At 47.7% G+C, this 18,055-nt stretch overlaps 1 protein-coding gene across 8 annotated transcripts in view; it reads left to right on the forward strand.

Annotated features, from left to right (window-relative positions):
- CADPS (calcium dependent secretion activator) overlaps nucleotides 1–18,055 on the forward strand; it is a gene marked incomplete at its 3' end in the record, with an annotated part of 218,948 nt that overhangs the window by 31,799 nt on the left and 169,094 nt on the right. For all 8 annotated transcript variants that reach the window (XM_082004650.1, XM_082004652.1, XM_082004653.1 and 5 more), the window contains exons 2-3: nucleotides 12,466–12,579; nucleotides 17,027–17,359. In XM_082004650.1, the coding sequence (XP_081860776.1) occupies nucleotides 12,466–12,579; nucleotides 17,027–17,359 (447 nt within the window). The remainder of the gene's footprint in view (nucleotides 1–12,465; nucleotides 12,580–17,026; nucleotides 17,360–18,055) is intronic.

The following is an 18,055-nucleotide window of genomic DNA, read 5'->3' on the forward strand; positions in this document are numbered from 1 at the left end:
AACAGCTTTCCTCAGCTTTAAATGAGACCATTTTAATGTGTAATCATGTGGTTTTGGAAAGGATTTTTATGTAGGGCTGTATATGACTGTTGTGTTGAAAATTGCCAGACTTTAGGTAGTTAATATATAATACTAACTTACAATATTGGTATAACAAGTGATACCAAGTTTGTTTTTGCTGGGCTTGTTAGAGAAGCTGATTATTTCTAAGTAGGATCTCACCTTTGGCCGAAAAAGGCACTACAGGCCATTGAAAGGCACGAAAAAAGGCTGTATTTGTGGGTTTTTTGGTTTTGTGTTTTTTTTACTTCTAGCATACCAGTTACTGTCTGTGTCTCGAGGCTGAGTTGTAGATGAGTGCTGGGAGGCAGGTTGGACCGGACCAGATCTAGCTACATCTGCTCTCTGTGGCAGGAGCCAGCATGAGATATTTTTGCAGTTGGATCCCACCACATGGAGCTGGGTGGCTGATTCTGGGCCACAGCAAGCAGCTTTGGAGGGTGTTATTTAGCTCTAATTAAACTTGGCAGGAGGTGAAAGGCAAAGACAACCAGCGTGCCAGCTAGAGGCACCAAGGGCAGAGACACAGTCCCTGGGGAAGGTAGGATGTCCCTCTTGCCCGTTGCCAGCTGCCCCCCGGCGTGGTTCCAAGCGCGTGTTCGTTATGGCATTGCTGCTTCACCTCTGTGGGTGGGTTTTGCTGTGGGGAAGGTCCTGGTGCTGAGCCGTGCGTGGCCGGGACACCTCACCCTGGAGGTACCTGTTCTTCCACCAGTTCCCTGGCAGATCTCCCTGTGTTGCAAGGCTCAGACCTATCGCTGTGGACTCCAGAGCCCATCAGCCAGCAAATGGCCTTTCTCTTATTTTAAGAACCGTTATCGAACTCCGCGCCTAATTTCACGCAAGCAGCTAATTGTCCTCTTTGCAGATGGCAGCGCGGGACCCGCACACACACTGCGTGTGCACCGTAACGAACACGATTTCCGTAGCTACGTTTCACTTGTATTTACAGCCCAAAGCTGAGGAACAGCCACAGCCTCCTTCAGCCTCCCCTGCCAAGTGAATGCATGCCGAGCCTGGAAATCTGAGCACTTGCTTGAGGTAAACTAGCCTTCAGGGGGTATGTCCCCATGGGGCACCACATCCCAGAAAATTTGCAGGATTTGTCCCTTTCATTTTCAGCCTCCTGATATAAACTGGGTCCAAAGACACGGTCTGTGGAAAAAAATTGGATAATTCTAACTATGCCTTTCCTTAAAATAAATAATAAATCACTCCAGTGGAACAATGCTATTGCAAATAGTGATCTCTAATGTCTTTGAAGGAGCAGACGTTAATTCCCAGCTCTTTTGGGTACATACCAGCCACTATGCAAAGGTATATTCCCACATCTCTGCACAACAGTGGAGATAGAAAGTTGGAATGCTCCGTTTTCTTGCAGCAGTTTGCTGCCTCAGAACAAACTACCTTTTACCAAACTTTTTGTTCCAGCTCCAAACAACATGCCCTTGTAAAATCTGAGATTACTCACTTTAGCAGGAAATGTGAGGAGGAGGTACACTACAGTTTCACACCTTTTCTCTCTTGTTTTTCCATTTAGAAACAAGTTCTGTTCTGGCTTGACTGATTGATTGAACCTTTCAAATGTTGTCTGAAGGAGACAGCTTATCTTTTACTGGATCAGAGATGTGTTTGGCTCTTAAACAGATTTTCTTTCAAATCTGGGGTGTTTTCTGTTTGTTTCCTGGAACTCATAGCACATGCACAGAATAAGGGAAGATTTCAAACATGACAAGTTGTACTTAGCCAGAGTGCCGGCACGTAATAGGTCAGATTCCTTGATGGGCTGCTTTGAAAATCTGCTTTCTTCGGAAAAGAAATATTACTCAGACCTGCATGTGCTTCTCCTTCCACCCCAGTTTCAAGTTGGTTCAGACAACAGCCCTCCATTTTGGTGGGCAGGTAATTTCCCCAGCTCTCGGCGAGGGGTGGTGGGTGCGTGCGGGCTGCCCATGGCAGGGCTCACCATTTCAGCCTTGTCTGCCTGGAAGCTTCCCTCCATTCCTTGCTGTCTTGTTCAGTCCCATCAAAGATATTCCCTCCCCTGCTAACTTTACCAGGCTGAAAACAGCACTTTCACAGAGGCTGGGACGCACCAGGAGTCCTTGAGTATCCATTCATTTGTCCGTTGCTTCTGTTCGGAAAGAACTGTTTTTAAAATAGCTTGTGACATGGAGGAGAGTCAGAGTTTGATGATGAAAATGGTACAAAAATAACTCCAGTGATGGTGGATGTACCTTTTTTTTTTTAAGAGACAAGACTGGGTTTTTTTGTTTGGAGATCTGAAGTGTCGGCAGGAGATCTTTGGCTCTGGTTGTTTAATGTTTTCAAGTCAGCATGAGCCGCTGTATACATTAACCAGGAAGGACGATTAGCTTCTGCAGTGTATAAGGTCTGCCTGGAGTGGGAACATAGAGATGAAAATAGTTCAAATAATGATTTAAAAGCATCTCTCTAAAAGTAGCTTGCTTTTCTTCTTGGATAGCCCACCATCCTAGTCTGTGAGAGGCTTTCAGTCTTTTAATGCATGTAGCCACTTTTGGAGAGGAGTGAAGTGCTTTCACAAACGGGAGATGAGGCACAAAGGAAGCAGACAACTGGACTGTTGGAGACAGGAATTGCCTGGGTCCTGGGACACTGTCCTCCTCTATAGGGGACCCACCAGCACAGACCAAATTGCATTCCAACCCCATCCCACCCCCACTTTTTGGACTGAGTTATGAATATTTAGCTGTCTCTAGGTTGTGCCTGGGATCTCCTTGTGGTCTTCAGTCCAAACACTGGATGTACCAAGCCTTGCCTAGCCTCTAAAATAGTCTGAGAACCAAGATGCTTGTGTAGTATCAGCAGCAATATGGGTTACTGATCTTTGAGTGCTGTACTGTCCAAATAACACTGACCAGGGTGGTGGAAAGAGGTTGTACCCTGGTCAAAGGGGCTCTGGCTGCATTTATCAGCTGAGTAAAACCATTCCTTTTTATACAAGTCTTTCTTTTGGGCACCTGAGCATCGGTTGTGAATGCACCTTAGTAGTGCTTGTAGGAGGTTTTGCACAAAACTTTTTTATTCTTAAATAAATACAATATCAGCTATCTAGTGCAGCTGATTGAAATGAGAGGTTTTATGTGCTTATCTCAGTGATAGAGCAGGAGGCTTAGGGCTTGTGGCCACTGGTCAATAGATGTGCAGCATTCATACCCCAAACTGAATTTTTTTACTTTCCATGTCAGTAAGACTGTAAAACATCCAAGTTCTGGAAGTTGTCCTCAGAATATTCTGAAAGAAATATGAATTCTAGTAGGTTCATAGCCCAGCCTGTCCTTGACTTTTCCAAGGGACACTGTGGGTGACTCATGGGACCTGGCCATCACATGGGAGTGATGTTCTCCAGCTCTGCACCATGCCCTTCCACTGTGCAGCACGCCGTGGTTTTGAGGCATGAAAGTATGCGAGGTAATGTCTCAAAACCTGTGTCACATCAACACTCACAAGCTTCAGGAGACCATGTGTCATTTTCCATCCAGAGGAAAAAGAGGAGGAGTGAAGATGCTACTTTCTAAGACTGCGTGTAAGGCTCGAGGAGAATGAAGATCATCTCTTGATTCTTTTTCCTGGGCTAAGTTTTTTTTGAGGTCTCGGAGCAGCCAGGGACCAAACCCTACCACACGTACTGCACTGTTGGAGTAAAAGGGTAGGCCAAGCCATTTCTGTTGCATTTGCAAATAGCTCCTATGCCAGTCAAAGCAAACATGACTTGACTTGCACCTCTGACCAAGGCCCTTGCTAGCAGGGCTTTCCAGAGGAGGCTCTATAAGTGGTTGCAATAGCAGTCCTCAAGTCTTGGGGTTAACCGGAGGGTGGCTGGGACTGGGAGGGAGCAAAGAAGGTGTTTGAGCTGGAGAGGGGAGGAGGAGAGAAGCCAGCCGCAGAGTCCAGCCTGGAGGAGACCTCAGGGGAATAAAGGGATTTGTCTCTTGCCTTTGGGGCACCCAGAGGGGCAACCCAGTGTTGGGGGCTTTGCATGTCATCCACCCGAGACAGCTTCCATTCTATTTGCCTCCTGATTTTATTTGCTAGCTGTATTTCTGCTAGTGCTTTTATGGGTTTGTTTTTTCTGTTTTATTAACAGAGCAGCTACACTTTTACCACAGGCGGGATGATGCTGGGCTTTCTGCTGAAAGCTGCCAGATCACGATGATGTGTTTTACCCAGCAGAGCTCACCAGGCGAGGCTCCCGTCACAGCAGAAGTCACCAGGGAGGTTTCTTAGAGCAGCAGTTGCCCCTCGCCTACGCTCAGTCACTGGCCTAGTATTTCATCATTGCTATTTCTTGCTTGTATTTTGTGCTGGCTTCTCCATTCTTCTGAGATCAAAGTAATATTTTTATTAATCAGGAAAAAAATAAGAGCATATATCTGTTTGATCATATGCAGAAAAATACCCAGCAGGGCTAGCTTAGTCCGTTGGATCTATTGCAAACTCACTCTGCTAATGGCTTACTTAGGTGAAATAAGATCAAAGTTGGCAGAAGTTCCAAGTTTTCTGTGCTCTTGCCAGGTGGCTCCATCTTGGGGTTATTTGCTTGCACACCAGCCACAGAGGAGGGACTAGCCAGGAGAAGAGAGAGGCGCAGGAGAAGGGAACTTGCAGACAGGAGCAGAAGTTCCTGAAACTGTCAGAGCTGCTTTTTCCAATAAGTGTGGTTGATCTTAATGGAAAAGGGGACCCTTTTCAAGGGGGAGACACAGGGTTGGCATGTGAGCGTTGAATGGACACACCTGGTACAAACAGAGGTAGCAAGTAAAGGAGGCAGTGGCAAGGTATCTTTTGATGTGTCTACGTCTAGGCTTGCTCTGTGGTGGCAGGTTGCAGAAGGAAGGTGCAGCTTGGGAAGCACCACAGAGAAGGTCATCGTGGCAAAGGCCCAGTCCCAAATCCTGTCTTGGCTTTCATCTTTTAGCATTGTGCATCGCTGTGTTTCAGAAAGTAGGAGCAGCCGTAATAATGGTTTAGATCTTTCATGTATATCAAAGTAGTGTGCCTAGCTGACAGAGTGATTGTAGAAAAGAAATGCACTTGGGGTTTGAGAGGACAAAAAAGAGCATCTATGTGTTTCTAAGAGAGTGACTTGGAACCTGTGCTTTGTCTCTTCTGATAAACCTGCTACTGGATGTAGGCTAGGGCAGTGGAGAGGAGAGATCTGCTCTGCTCGATCTAGAGGCTCTGTGCCTGCAACTGGCCTAACCAAAGGGGTTGATGTTTTACCTTCTTATTACTTATCCAGCAATACTTGAGCCTCTTTAAAGAAGAAATGTTCCAGCAAGTGCCAGAATCATTCAGCACTCGCTGCTCGTGCTGCAAAGCTGCTGGAGTTTGCTTGTAGTAACGGAGGTAGCGACAGGTCCGGGCAAGGACCGGAGCTGATGCTGTGGTAGGGCCCTGGCTGGGTGGTAGCTCTGCGGCTGGGCAGAGGAGGGAGCTTCCTTCCTCTGCAGGCAGCTCTGGTGGGTTTTCTCACTCCTTCGGTCATGTTGCTGAAGCAGACATTTACCATTAGGTCAGAAAATACTCTTGTATGGTCAGGCTGCTTGAGTGAGGTTGGTTCAATCTCTGAGCTGCAAATAGGTGCTGGGCTGGTGTGTAAGGACCCAGGGGCTGTTTGTATTGCTTGTGCCCAAACCCAGCCTGATTTCAGAGCATGGGGCAGGTGAGTACGTAGTAGTGTTGCTCCTTGGAGGAGCCCCATTACTCTGACCTATCCCAGACATTGCAGGTGGGCAGAACAGGCAGGGCATGAGCTGCTGCAGGCAGAAGGAGTTGTATGCACCCTTTGCTGCTCCGTCCATGTAAACCCAGGCATGGCGATGGCACAGTCGTTCTCTCTGCAGCAAATCAACTGGGCACATCTTCTAAGAGCAGAGAAGGTGGCACCAGGGTTGGTGGATGGGGACGTGACCGGTGCTTTTCTTGTTTGCAATCCACAAAGGATGAGCATGGCTGGAGAGAGGGCAGGCAGTGTGAATTCACCAGGGCCTTTAAATCATGGACAGAGCAGGGAGGCATCAAATCAAGTGCCCATGAAAAAGGGAATTGTATAGACAGCAGTAGATCAGTGGGTGTGTGCACAGTGATGCACGTACAGTCAGACTGTAAGGGAAAAGGATGTGCTGGCGTGGTATCCCTGGAAAGATGTATTGTGTCCATCGGAAACCAAAGCACAAGGAGGTCTCTCTGGTAACAAATATTAAACTTCTCTGTTAAACAACCAGAAAATACATTGTTAAGTAGCTGAGAAAATTTCCCCGAGACTGGTGGTTAGTACTGGTTGCTTACGTTAACAGCGAAAAGCCAGCGACGTTCAGCCATTTGCAAAGCAGCCGCGTCTGCCCAGGAGAGTTTGCAGTTGAAACCCCAAATGCTGAGGATGTGGGTCACCCCCTGTGTGGTCCCTTCCCCTGTTGCAGAGGGAAGCATCACTGGCGCAGGGACAACCTGATGCATTTTCTCAGTGTGAAATAATCTGAGAGGTTTTTTTTCTAGTCTCATGCCCATTGCTGGGGCCTCTGGCCTCTCCCCGAGGCCAATGCTCGGCTGCTCCGTCCCCCCGTACCTCCCTTCTGTGTCGTTCATGTCGCGGCTGGTTTCCTGACTGTGGAAGTGGTGATGATGAGGGATGCTTGTTCGGATGGTTTAGCTCTTTCCTAAATCACCTCGTGCTGAGGAGTAATAAAATATTTACTAGTTGTTACAAAACCAAACCTAGAAGAAGCGTACAGTGAGCAGTTAAATATTCGTCCTTGCAGTGGTACCTGACAAGCAGGTGCCCTCAGGAGGCAGAGCTGTATGCTGCTCATGGTCGTGTGCTGTAAGCTGGTCTCTCTAGACAAAAGGCAGAAGTGCTTCCCCTGGGAATCACCCACAGTCCCCAGCTGACCCAGTTCCTGCGAGGTGATGGTGATGATGCTGATGGGCTGAGCCACCAAGGGACTGGTGTGCAGCGCCGCGGTACATCCTCGCGTCCCGACCGCAGGGCAGACCCTTCCAGTGGGATGCGCTGGGTGCAAGGGCACCGTGAGGTGTCAGTGCACTGGAACACCCAGTCCTCAATCAGAGGTGTTCGAGCGTGGCAGTAAAGGGAGGCACCTCTCTACCACAGGGGTGCCTTTCACTTGGAAACCTTCTTCTACAGAAGTAAAATCTGACTGCTATTCCAGCAACTGTCACATCGATGGATATGGCTTTATTAGCTGGTTTGACTAGGCATACAGCTGTGGGTGGGTTATTCTGTAGCCTGCCACTGACAAATCAGTGGTCAGCCCTAAAACATTTGGCAATCTACAGTCTAGGATGGCCTCTCCTTGCAAATCTTCTACTGGTATATGGTTGGATATGGTACGGCCATAGCTTAATGTGTGTCTCAAGGGACTTCTGGAAGTCTCTGGCGCAATTCCCCTGCTCAAAGCAGGGCTCTCTCCCAAACCAGGTCATGTTCATGCAATGAGGTTGTGAAAATCTGCAAGGCTGGAGATGCCACAGCCTCTCTGGGCCCCTGTCTCAGTGCTGGACCACCCTCACTGCAACATTACGCAAGAATTCTTATAAATTCTTATGAAACTCTCCTTTCTGCTAGCTTTCAAGGCATGTCATCTGTGACTCTTGGACATGTAATATTGTTGATGTGCATCATACAAAGCTTGGAAAGACAACTGTCCTGTGAGTGCAAGTCATCTTGTTTTCTTCACATGTGCAGATTTGAAAGTTCACTTTAAAAGAGTGAAAACCTGCAGAAGTTGTTCTAGTTCTTCAAAGTTCAAGAGACTCTGCTTTGAACCCATCCATGATACAGTGTGGGGTACAAAACCCAAATCCAGCCAACATTTTATTGTGTAATGTAGACCCCTAAGCACTGAGCTGTGTGACCGTGTTTATTCCTGTGTGCTCAGACACAGCAAAGCATTTTGGAGAGAGGATGGTTAGTGAGGCACATTGCCATGTGTAACTTTTTTCAGAAAACTTTTCTGTGGCAAACAGCTCCTCTTTCCAATGCTTGTGCTCCCCCAGTGTAGGCGAATGAGGCTGGAGACGATGCACAGAGATGGTGCCAGCTGTTCGCTGGCTGGAACAACTCTGGAGAAGATGCCATGGCTCCGTGCGTTCAGGTTTGCATTTGGCTCTGAGTCTGATGGGGTATGTGCAAAAATAACATGTGGCAAGGAAGCTGCTGGTGAGCATTTGTCCCGAGGAGGCTTGTGTGCCATTTGCAGAGATTTGCATCAAGCAAATTCAAGAAATTGCCCCTGTGATTTACTATGGTGGGGACATGGCACATGCCAGAGATTGTTCTACCCCATATCTGAGGTCACCAGATTGTACTGGGCATGCAGTTTCTAAAAAAAAAAAAAAAAAAAAAAAAAAAGTTAGACCAAGAAGGTAGGAAGCAGTTGAATGCCCAGATCTAGTCACTGATGAGCTCTTTCCCATAATTTAGTCCATTATGGAGAAGACCTCTGCTAGGCTTCTTACAAAAAGCCACGCAATCCACAGCATGCCCACAGCTGCGTGGGTGCCTTGCCTGATACCTGTGCCAGGAGTTCACCATCACTGACTCGATTACTTACAGTTTTAATATGCATGTGTATATCTGGCAACTTAAGTACTCACATGCTATAGATAGGTAAAGGCTGTGAAACACTCTGCTGCATAAACATGCCACAGTATTAACCTGGGGGAGTTTGTTTGGGTCCGGAGCCACTGTACGCAAGCAGGGTGTTCGGCAAGCTCTGTCGAATGCAGAAGTGACTGTTACTGCTTTAACGGCTGCCACAGGCTGGAAGCAGTTGTGGGGAAAAGCAGCGAGGGCTGGAAACCCGAGGGAAGGTAAATAGAATAAACCTCTTCCATCCACCACAGGGCTCCTGTTTACTCTCGGCTCTCTACTTCTCTCCTGTGCGACGGCACCCGGGTTGGTATTCGCTCCGGGGGCAGCGAGGCTCTGCCCCACCAGCCTCCCACCCGCGGCGCTTGCGGCCCGACGGGCTTTCGCCGCCCGCCACAGCTGGCGCAAGGGCTGCGGTGTTGTGCTGGCGTGCTTCGGAGGGCAAGGGACTCTCTTGTTTCCTGCTATTTGTGAGCGCGCCACAGAAGGTAACCAAGTGGGGAGCGGTTTATATTGGCCCCTTAGTGGCTTTTCTAGATCTGCAGAGGCTGTTGGCTTGCTTTGTATGGATTTCTAGCTGATCACTGGTGCCTCTAATAGCGAGAGATAAAGTAACACCCCTGCCTTTAAAGCACTTGAGCTTCCAGCTGAGTGTTGAGGGCATGTGCTTTTTTAAGCCTGTGGATGGGTTGGTGGCATTGCTTGGCCCTGCTTGAAGGCTTTGGGGCGGGATGGTGGGCTGAGGCGGCTCCCCTGCCCTGCTCCAGCCTCTGCCGGGGAGCTGCTGCCCCCCGGCTGCCCGAGGGGCACGTCTGGGGCTCGGCAGTGATACCCTTGGCACCTGACGGGGAGGGGAGGAGGCATAAAATGGGAGGTGGAGTGTGTTGGGCAGATTTCAGTGACCTGTCTGGTCCCCTTCACTCCCTTGCTGGTGCTGACGTTCTGCACCAGGCGCCTGCTGCTGTGCTGCAGAAGCTAAATTTAATATGAAAGCAGTTTAATTTTGGCTCGAATTGGCTGCTTTCTTGATAATGTCCCCAACAGTGGCACAGACACAGATCAATACACCAGTGCTGCTTCGTGGTCTGGCGGGGATGGGAGACCGAGGGTCCTGTTAGCTGGGGACGGGGCCATGCTGCAGCCTGGTGTGATCAGAGAGGATCTCCTTTTCTCTGGATGGGGAAAACACATGCACAGAGCCTGGGGGTGAGGAGGAGGCAGCTGACACTCCAATAGAGACAAACCCGATGACTCATTTCCACAGCCCCCGGGAGCTCACGTGCGAGCTGCCTATTGGGAGTTTCTAGGAATTTCAAGGAGCATCGTTTGTTTTGAAGGTAGCCCGTTCAGTATTGAGGAAGGAGCATAAAATACTGCTGCTAGATGGCATTACAGGAATTGAACAAGCAAGGACTTCTGGAGGTTGTCCTAAGAAAAAAGCTGGGAAAAAATAAAAATGCCATGCACATGGATAAAATCCCAAATGAAAAGCCTCTTGGCTCAGAGTATCTGTGCTCTTAGTATGTCTTTCCTTGTGCCTTACAGCCTGATTTCAATGTCACCTGTAGTTTTCCTGTTTCTTTCCTCGGTTTCTTATGGCCTCTATCGCCCTGACATTTCTGCCTGACATTCACAATGGTTGCTAATACAAAGTCGTCAATATATTTAATTAACATCTTGGTTTTGTCTTCTTCCAGATAATTAAATGCTTAATAAAAACAGACCTAGTGCCTTCCCACAGGTGTCTCCCACTCGATCACTACGTTGTCTCTGGCTCCTCTTATTGCTGACCCAGTTTTCTTTTCAATTCCGTCAAGGAGCTTCCATCAGCTCAGATAGGTTTGGAGCCTGCCTTACATCTGATGCTGTGGGTGTTGCCCGAGGGCTTGTGATGTCTAGTGTGCTACTGGCAAACAACACAAAGGGTTTTAGGTGCCCGTCATGGCAGATGGACTCTTGGAGTCAAAAATTAGATCCTGCCAGCCTTAAAGCAGGAGCTTTCGGCAGTGCTTGTACACAGGGCTCATGGCAAATGGTGCCCAAGGCCGAGGTGGGTCAGGTTAGAGGGACCAAACTTGTTCCAGCCTGTGATGCTGAGCCTTGTTGCATGTGGCAGACCTTGTGAAGTCTGGGCTGCTGCTTTGGGGGTGGGAATGTCTTTCTAGCACCCACAAGGGTGGCGAAGGCCATTCCATGTTTTCTGAAGCAGAGCATAGTGAGTCTTGCTTTATGTCGCTTTGATGAACACCTTTCCGTAAGCACAAGGATAAACTAATCCCAGATTATCACATCAAATTGCCATTGTTCACTAACCCTCCTCAGCGTGGTGTTGCAGAATTAATTACTAGTACTCATGATGTTCGTTACCGCATTCCCTAAACACCCCGCATGGCACATCATCTAGATATAGTGATATTTATCGTTGCATTTTCCAAGTGGTCCCTCTCCTGCTTTTTATCCCTAGCTGCGTTTACCAGGCTTCATTATGCTCTAGTTGCTTGGGTCTCTGTAGTTTTTGATACTTTATTCAAGCCATTTAGACACTTAAAGCCATTAATTTTCTTTTTCTTTTTCTATTCCATTCTAATGGGCTGGTTTCTTCTACTGGCATACAAATGAGAAAAAGCACTCTTCTCTAGGACTTTTGGTCATTAGTTAATAGTTGTCCTAAGTCTTACCGCTCTTTTTTCCCTTTAAGTTTGAAGTTGTCATATATACAACTTGTTTGCTTCCTTCCCTTTTGTCTAAATTAATTCTTATCCTCAAACCTGAAGTAGCCGCATGGTAGATCAGGCACAACTACATTTAAATCCTTGCAGCCCTTCAACATGAGTGTTACCTGCATCTTAAGATGTTATGCTGGTATTGTTGGTACCTGACTTGTGTGCCTGCTGTGACTTTGTCTGCACTGCAAGCTGAAGAGGTGGGATTTTTTTAGTTTTATCTGTTTTTAAACTGACAGAGAAATTGGCAAAGTAATGGCATGTTATCTTAAAAGGCTGGAATAAACCCTTGTAAACTTGCTATTGATGTTGTTGTGCCAAAATTAGAACTGTCTTGTAAGTTATACCAGCTGTATACTGGACAGAAACCATTTTGAGTAGCAAAGAGATGGCAGAGAAAGTCCTTGCTTGGATAAGGAGAACAGTTTTGCCCTCATATGATTTCTTTGGCATTAAATGGCATTAAATTCTTTCACCACTGGTCCTGAATGTTTTTTTAATATGTGACAAGATGAAAGAAGTGAGCAAGGAAAAAAAACAACCCACCAAACAAAGACAGACCAAAGCCCCAGAGTACTGATGAGTGCTGTCTTCAACAGCCAGCTTGCAAGGCTTCCTGTTTGGTGATGAAACCTCATCTTCTGAAGGGGAGGAGAGGCTAAATGGGGAAGAGATTGCACTGAAACGGTCTATTCCAAGCATGCCCACAGCACCTTGCTTTTGACTTAGGTGTACTTGGAGTGGTAGAAGTCTTGTGTGCATTTTGTGGTGGCAGAGTTGTTTAGAAATGATGTTCAGGGTGGTTTTAAGTGCTCATGATGCTTAAATGAACTTGCCAGGGTAAAGAGTGCGTGTGCGTGTGTACCCACACGTGGCTGATTCATCATCTATTGCTGCTGTCCCCAAAGGAGAGCAGAGGTGCACATCATAAACACCCCGATAAGATATTGTGGAAGAATTAGTGGGTTTTTTTCCTCATGCATAAACCATTCTTGACTAATTTTCTGGTTTTGGCATGTTTTGCAGATAAGTAAGCAGCAGCTCCAGACAATCAAAGATCGTTTCCAGGCCTTTCTCAACGGAGAAACCCAGATTGTGGCAGACGAAGCATTTATAAACGCTGTCCAGAGCTACTACGAGGTGAGGAGAGACAACGCAATATTCATATGAATGCCTGTTCTCACTCCAACAGACGGAGTCGAATTCTGAACTAATGGATTGTCCTTTATTCAAACAGCACACAACACAGGCAAATGCAGGGTTTCTTCCGTCTGATGTCTGGTACGTCACAAAATTTGTGAGGTTCAGGGATTGAACATGCAACCATATGGAAACTGTGGCAACCCCTACACCGTGGTGTATCCTACAGCTTGGTTATGGGGAAGATCACCCTTCCTCTAAGCTGAAAAATGTCTTCCTGATACTTTTAAACAGTGTACTCTAAAACAAGGAAGATGGCACGATATAAAATAAATGTCATGTGCTGCCTATGAAAAATATCAAGAGAAAACTGGGCAGCACGTTCAGTTTTTGCTGAAGCTTTAGACACAATGCAAATTGACTTTGGGATTTTCAGCAAGAATCTTGTCTTTTCTCTTTGGTATGACAAGTGCTGTAAAGCAAAGGGGGAGGAAGGGGGATGTTCAAAACTAGATAGTACCAAAGAACATGAAGCATCATTCATAATTGTGCAAAAGAATAATTATGCGTGTCTGTCTTTTTGTACCTCCTTGTATGCAGCCCTTAATGCTGCCTTTCATATCTTTTCTCAGAAGGAAGGAGCTTCTAGTTTTGAAGTAAATCAGTGCTTGTGATTTGTATGAGGAGCGTCGCTTATTTTTTTGCTAGCCTTTCTGCAAACCATTTCTCTTTTTCCCTAAAGCTATTCTGTCATAAAAGGTGAAGATTTTGAATTGCCTACATAAAATATTTCTCTGGAAGTGGAATCTAAGAGGGAACCAAAATCAGATACTAAAACTGAAGAGAATTTTAACTCTATAAAAATGGCAGCAGCTGCTTCTGTGTAAGGAAAGCACAAATTATCTCTGGATTAACTCTATTAAACTGGCCTACTAGTTACTGCTCCATCATTCTCTGTACAAGGAAGGAAGCTGAGGGTAATTTACATCTCTTATCAGAAAGAAATTGCCAAAGGATCATCAGTTTATCACAGCTTCACTAAACAGATGCTCTCAGAGAAATTTTTCAAGATGGCGTAAGCTGCGTTTTAGGATGCAAGAGCAGCGTAATCTGTGCAGATAAGACTATTGGGCAGGAAAAGGAAACTGCTTAAGAACAGGTAAAATACATCCCTGTTTCACCGGTGGGTCTGGCTGAAAGTGTGTCCTGACCAGCTCTAGAAGACCTGTGCTGTATAATTAACCCAAGCGATCAAACTTACAAAGAGCAGCTGATCAGCACGAGAAGTCTGCAAACCCCATGTCTTCAGTTCAACCGGACACTCACTGGCTCTGTCCTGCTTAAAACAGGCCACAAAAAGCATTATGGGTCACTCTGTGTCCTTTAGTGCAACTTTTTCTTCTTTTTAACTGTTGGTCTCCTTTAATTTACCGCAGCTGCAGCACGGCTGCGTGTCTCCTGCCCGGCACCACCTGCAGCGGCACAAGGCAGAGCCTCGCTGCAGAAAGCCTCTGCCCCGTCTCCGTGCCCGAGCAGCGTTCCCTGCTGATGGTGCTCCTTCCTCCCTTCGCTGCGGAGAGGTGCCCGCCTTGCTTGGGCCACGGTGCAATCACAGCAGGTCCTGCTTATCTCAGGATTGTGCAATTCACTGCCCCTTGGATAGATGCTATCTAGAAATTGGCGTTTAGGTACTGACTTATAAAGCTGCATGATGGCTTGGAAAATACTAAAACTTTTTTTTTTGCTTAGCTGAAACTGGCTGTCTCTGTGCAGGACATGGCTGGTGTTTCTGAGGGGTCCACTTACAGAATAGGTTCATTACCTGGGGAATGATTTTTTTTTTTTTTTTTTTAATTGAGAAAGAAGGTGACATTGTAGGTCAGAAATGCATTTGCTCTTGCCCTGAATGTGTTTGCGTGGCCACATTCTGCTGTTAAGTCTGCTGTCAAGGGGTAAACGTGTGGTTGTCAGTCTTAGACTAGTTCACAGGCTGCTATCAAATTAAAAGATTGAGTGATCTGAGCAGGCTTTGCTGCTAGTCTGCAAAGCACCGCTGTGCCTGCAGGAATGCTGCAGACCCACGTGTGTGAGACAGGCCCAGCACACTCTAACAGACACTCCAGGAGAGCTTTTCTCATGTCCTTTTACTTGTAATGAGTAAAGCTTCGTCTGTCAACCAGTGCTTTATGCAGTAGTCCCTTCAGCGGGTATTATGGAAATGCTTTGTTAGACCCACCACTCTGCTGTGGGCAGACAGGGCCAGGGCCACGCGTGACATGGGGGGGCCTATCTGTGGACATGGCAGGAGATGCCCGACCCGGCTCACAGAGGCCAGTTCTCTTCTGCACGCGCCAGTGTAGGCAGCCGCGCTAGGATTTCCTGATTCTTCCAGCAATTCTTGACTCCTGGCAGTCCTGCTAGGTGGTCTTACAGCTGGGTAGTCACCTGGTATTTTCTAAAGAAAGCAGCTTGCTCTGTGGGACAAAACCCCTCTTTTACCTTTTTTTATCTTCCTATTTCACGGTCTTTTTCTGCTGCTTCGTGCCTGACTAGCGCTCCCCCGCGCCTGCCGCCTCGCTGCTGCCGCAGCCCTCCTTTCCTCTGCTGGCTGCTGCCCCGCGCCCGGGGAGGGTAAGTGGGGGCTGAGGGGAGATGAGGACTCGGGCCCCTCTGCTCGCAGTGCTGTCACCCCTCTGACGGGGCGAGGACCACCGATAACAACAGCCGCTGGTGCCGGCGGGGACAGGGAGTCATTAGAGTTGTCGCACAGGGTCAGGCCAAAGGCGCCTGGAGCGGATGGTTAGAGAGGGGACGTGGGAGCCGAGGATGCCGCAGCACGGCCGTTTGCCGTGACTTCCTGCCGTTTCCAGTAGTCAGTGTGCTGGGGACTTCCTTGGCTGCACCGGCAGCTTGGATTTTGATAGCTCTCGCTTATTACCTAAAAGCACCTGCGCACACCCAGGGTGTTATCAGTCATATTTAAGCTCTGCAAGGAAACAAAGTGTGTGCTGGTGTCGTTTCAGCATGGACCGAAATGGCTGCTGGTGGCATCCTGCCCGACTCGTCTGCGGGGAGCACTCCCCAGCACAGTCATGTTGGAAGGAAATAGCCCAGCTCTTCCTCAGCAGCTTTTCTGGGCAGGTCCTGGAGCAAAACCCGCTACCACTGCTGACAGATGCCTGTGCCATCAAGCATCTGGGAACATGGAGTGCCACGATTCTGAGTGGTATAAAAAAATCTGCCATGTCCTTAGGTCATCCTCAAGGTCTTTAATTATTGAGAGCTGACAGATACACCCTGGTGCTGGCACAGCTTCTTCCCAGCCTGCTGCATTCATCCGTTCTCAGTGTCGTTAATAAAACAGCAGTTCTTACTGGGCGTCGATTGCTCTCCTGTGTTCAGGGCTTGTGGGAGGAGAGCCAACACAATATCTCCATGTCCCTCTCTCGCCCTTCAGCTCTGTGTTGCTCCCATGGCATCTCCTGGTCTGCAGAAGTCTGGTATATTTTGACCCTCCTGCTGCTCTTGCAGTGGGAAGAGCATCTTCATCAAACTTCCCTCCTGCTGTCAGCGTCCCTTGCAGGAGGCTATCTCTGCAGAGCCTTCCCAGGCAGCCTCAAGCTGTGCTGAAGCATCCTGTGCCGAACCTGGAAGGGATTTGGCCTGGTCCACCTGTAGCCATGCCACCTGTTAGTGATCTGGGTTGTCTTGGTGTTTACCCATCAGTTTGCAAAGATCAGGCCATTTGTCCTTATTCTTTCCTGGGACGCTTTAATGGTCCAGCAGTGCTGGCTGCCGAGGTTGGAAAGACCAGGGTATGGGAGAAGTGGGGATGGACGTGTTATTTAACTGAGGGTAACATTAAATTAATTAATAATGCCATTCCTGTCACCTTGTGACAGCAGGCCAGTTTGCAAAGATCTCCTCCAGTATAGTAGATTAATGTAAGCCTGGTCCTTGCGCTGATCAGAGGTTTCCCAGGGGCCTGGCGACCAGGATAAATGTGATGCAATGCTGCTGGCTTCAGCAGGATGACTGGGCTCCCTCTAACAAGGCAGAATTTGGCTAGGTGAATATAGTTGTGCAATAACTTCCTTATTAAACCATTTGATAGAACAAAATACAATCCTGCTTTCCCAAAGGGCATTTATGTATCTGGTGAGGTGTGACCACAACATCACATGAAGTCCTAATTGCATCAAAATGTTCCATTTTAGCAGACGCAAAGCAGAAGCTTCACCTTGATTTCATTACTCTTCTTAAAGTACAGCTGAAACCTCTGTCCATCTGGCAACATGTGGTTGTTGAGTGAGGAGTTGGAAGATGTACTGGCAGCCAGCTAGCGGCCTTCCCAGCAGTGAAACCACATTTTGTGGTACTTAAGGAGGTTTTTTTTTTGTTTTTTTTTTTTTAACTGACACCATTTGAAGTCACCTCTTTATTGCAGGTATTTCTGAAAAGTGACCGCGTTGCTAGGATGGTGCAGAGCGGAGGGTGCTCAGCCAATGACTCCCGGGAGGTCTTCAAGAAGCACATTGAGAAGAGAGTGCGCAGCCTGCCAGAAATTGATGGCCTCAGCAAGGAGACGGTCCTGAGCTCTTGGATGGCAAAGTTTGATGCTATTTACCGCGGGGAAGAGGATCCCCGCAAGCAGCAGGCCAGGATGACGGCGAGCGCTGCCTCAGAGCTCATCCTCAGCAAGGAGCAGCTCTACGAGATGTTCCAGAACATTTTGGGGATCAAGAAATTTGAGCATCAGCTTCTGTACAACGCGTGTCAGGTAAGGTCCTTCTCGCAGGCTGGATGGGAATGGAAGGGGTTTTCTTGTGGAAGAGCTTGCCAGTGGGAAATACTGCTGTTATGAACTGGAAGCTTTGGGTCTGACCAGACTGTTTCTGAGAGAACTTCCACTAGGGAAGGGGGTTTTTGTTCCTTGTGGGACTTCTGCACTGCCAGTTATGTTCTGGCTGTCCAAGTGGGCCTCCGTCTCTTGCTTATGCTTGTTTTCTCTTGGTTGGTTGGTTGCTTAGGGTTTTCTGCAGATGTTTTAGAAGGTCTTTTTATAAAGTTTTCTTTCCTGAAATCCCATAGGATTGTTGAGTTGGGAAAATTTTATTCTTCCAGCTCAATGTCTGGATGAGCAGGTCTTTGGTGGTGCCTAAGTGGGCTGTTTTGCTATGACTTGTTTGCTTCACCGCTGTCACATCACCAACCTAAATGACAGAAGTACGTTCTTGCAGCCTGCAATAACCTTATTAGTACTTGAAGCTCAGATGCCCCCAGGGTGGATGCTGTATGCAAACTTGCTTAATGAAGTTGTACGGGCCCTCCTTAAGTAGAGGGAGCCTCTGTGGCCCCTGCGTGGCCATGGTGGAAGGAGAGAGCATCCCAAACCCCCATGACCTTGGGGTGGCTCTGCTTGCACGATGAGTTCCCAGATAGATGAAAACCTTTCCCGTTCATCTCTTCTTTCCCC

This window comes from Phaethon aethereus (assembly GCF_964289735.1).
Source record: "Phaethon aethereus genome assembly, chromosome: 11".
Taxonomy (NCBI): domain Eukaryota; kingdom Metazoa; phylum Chordata; class Aves; order Phaethontiformes; family Phaethontidae; genus Phaethon; species Phaethon aethereus.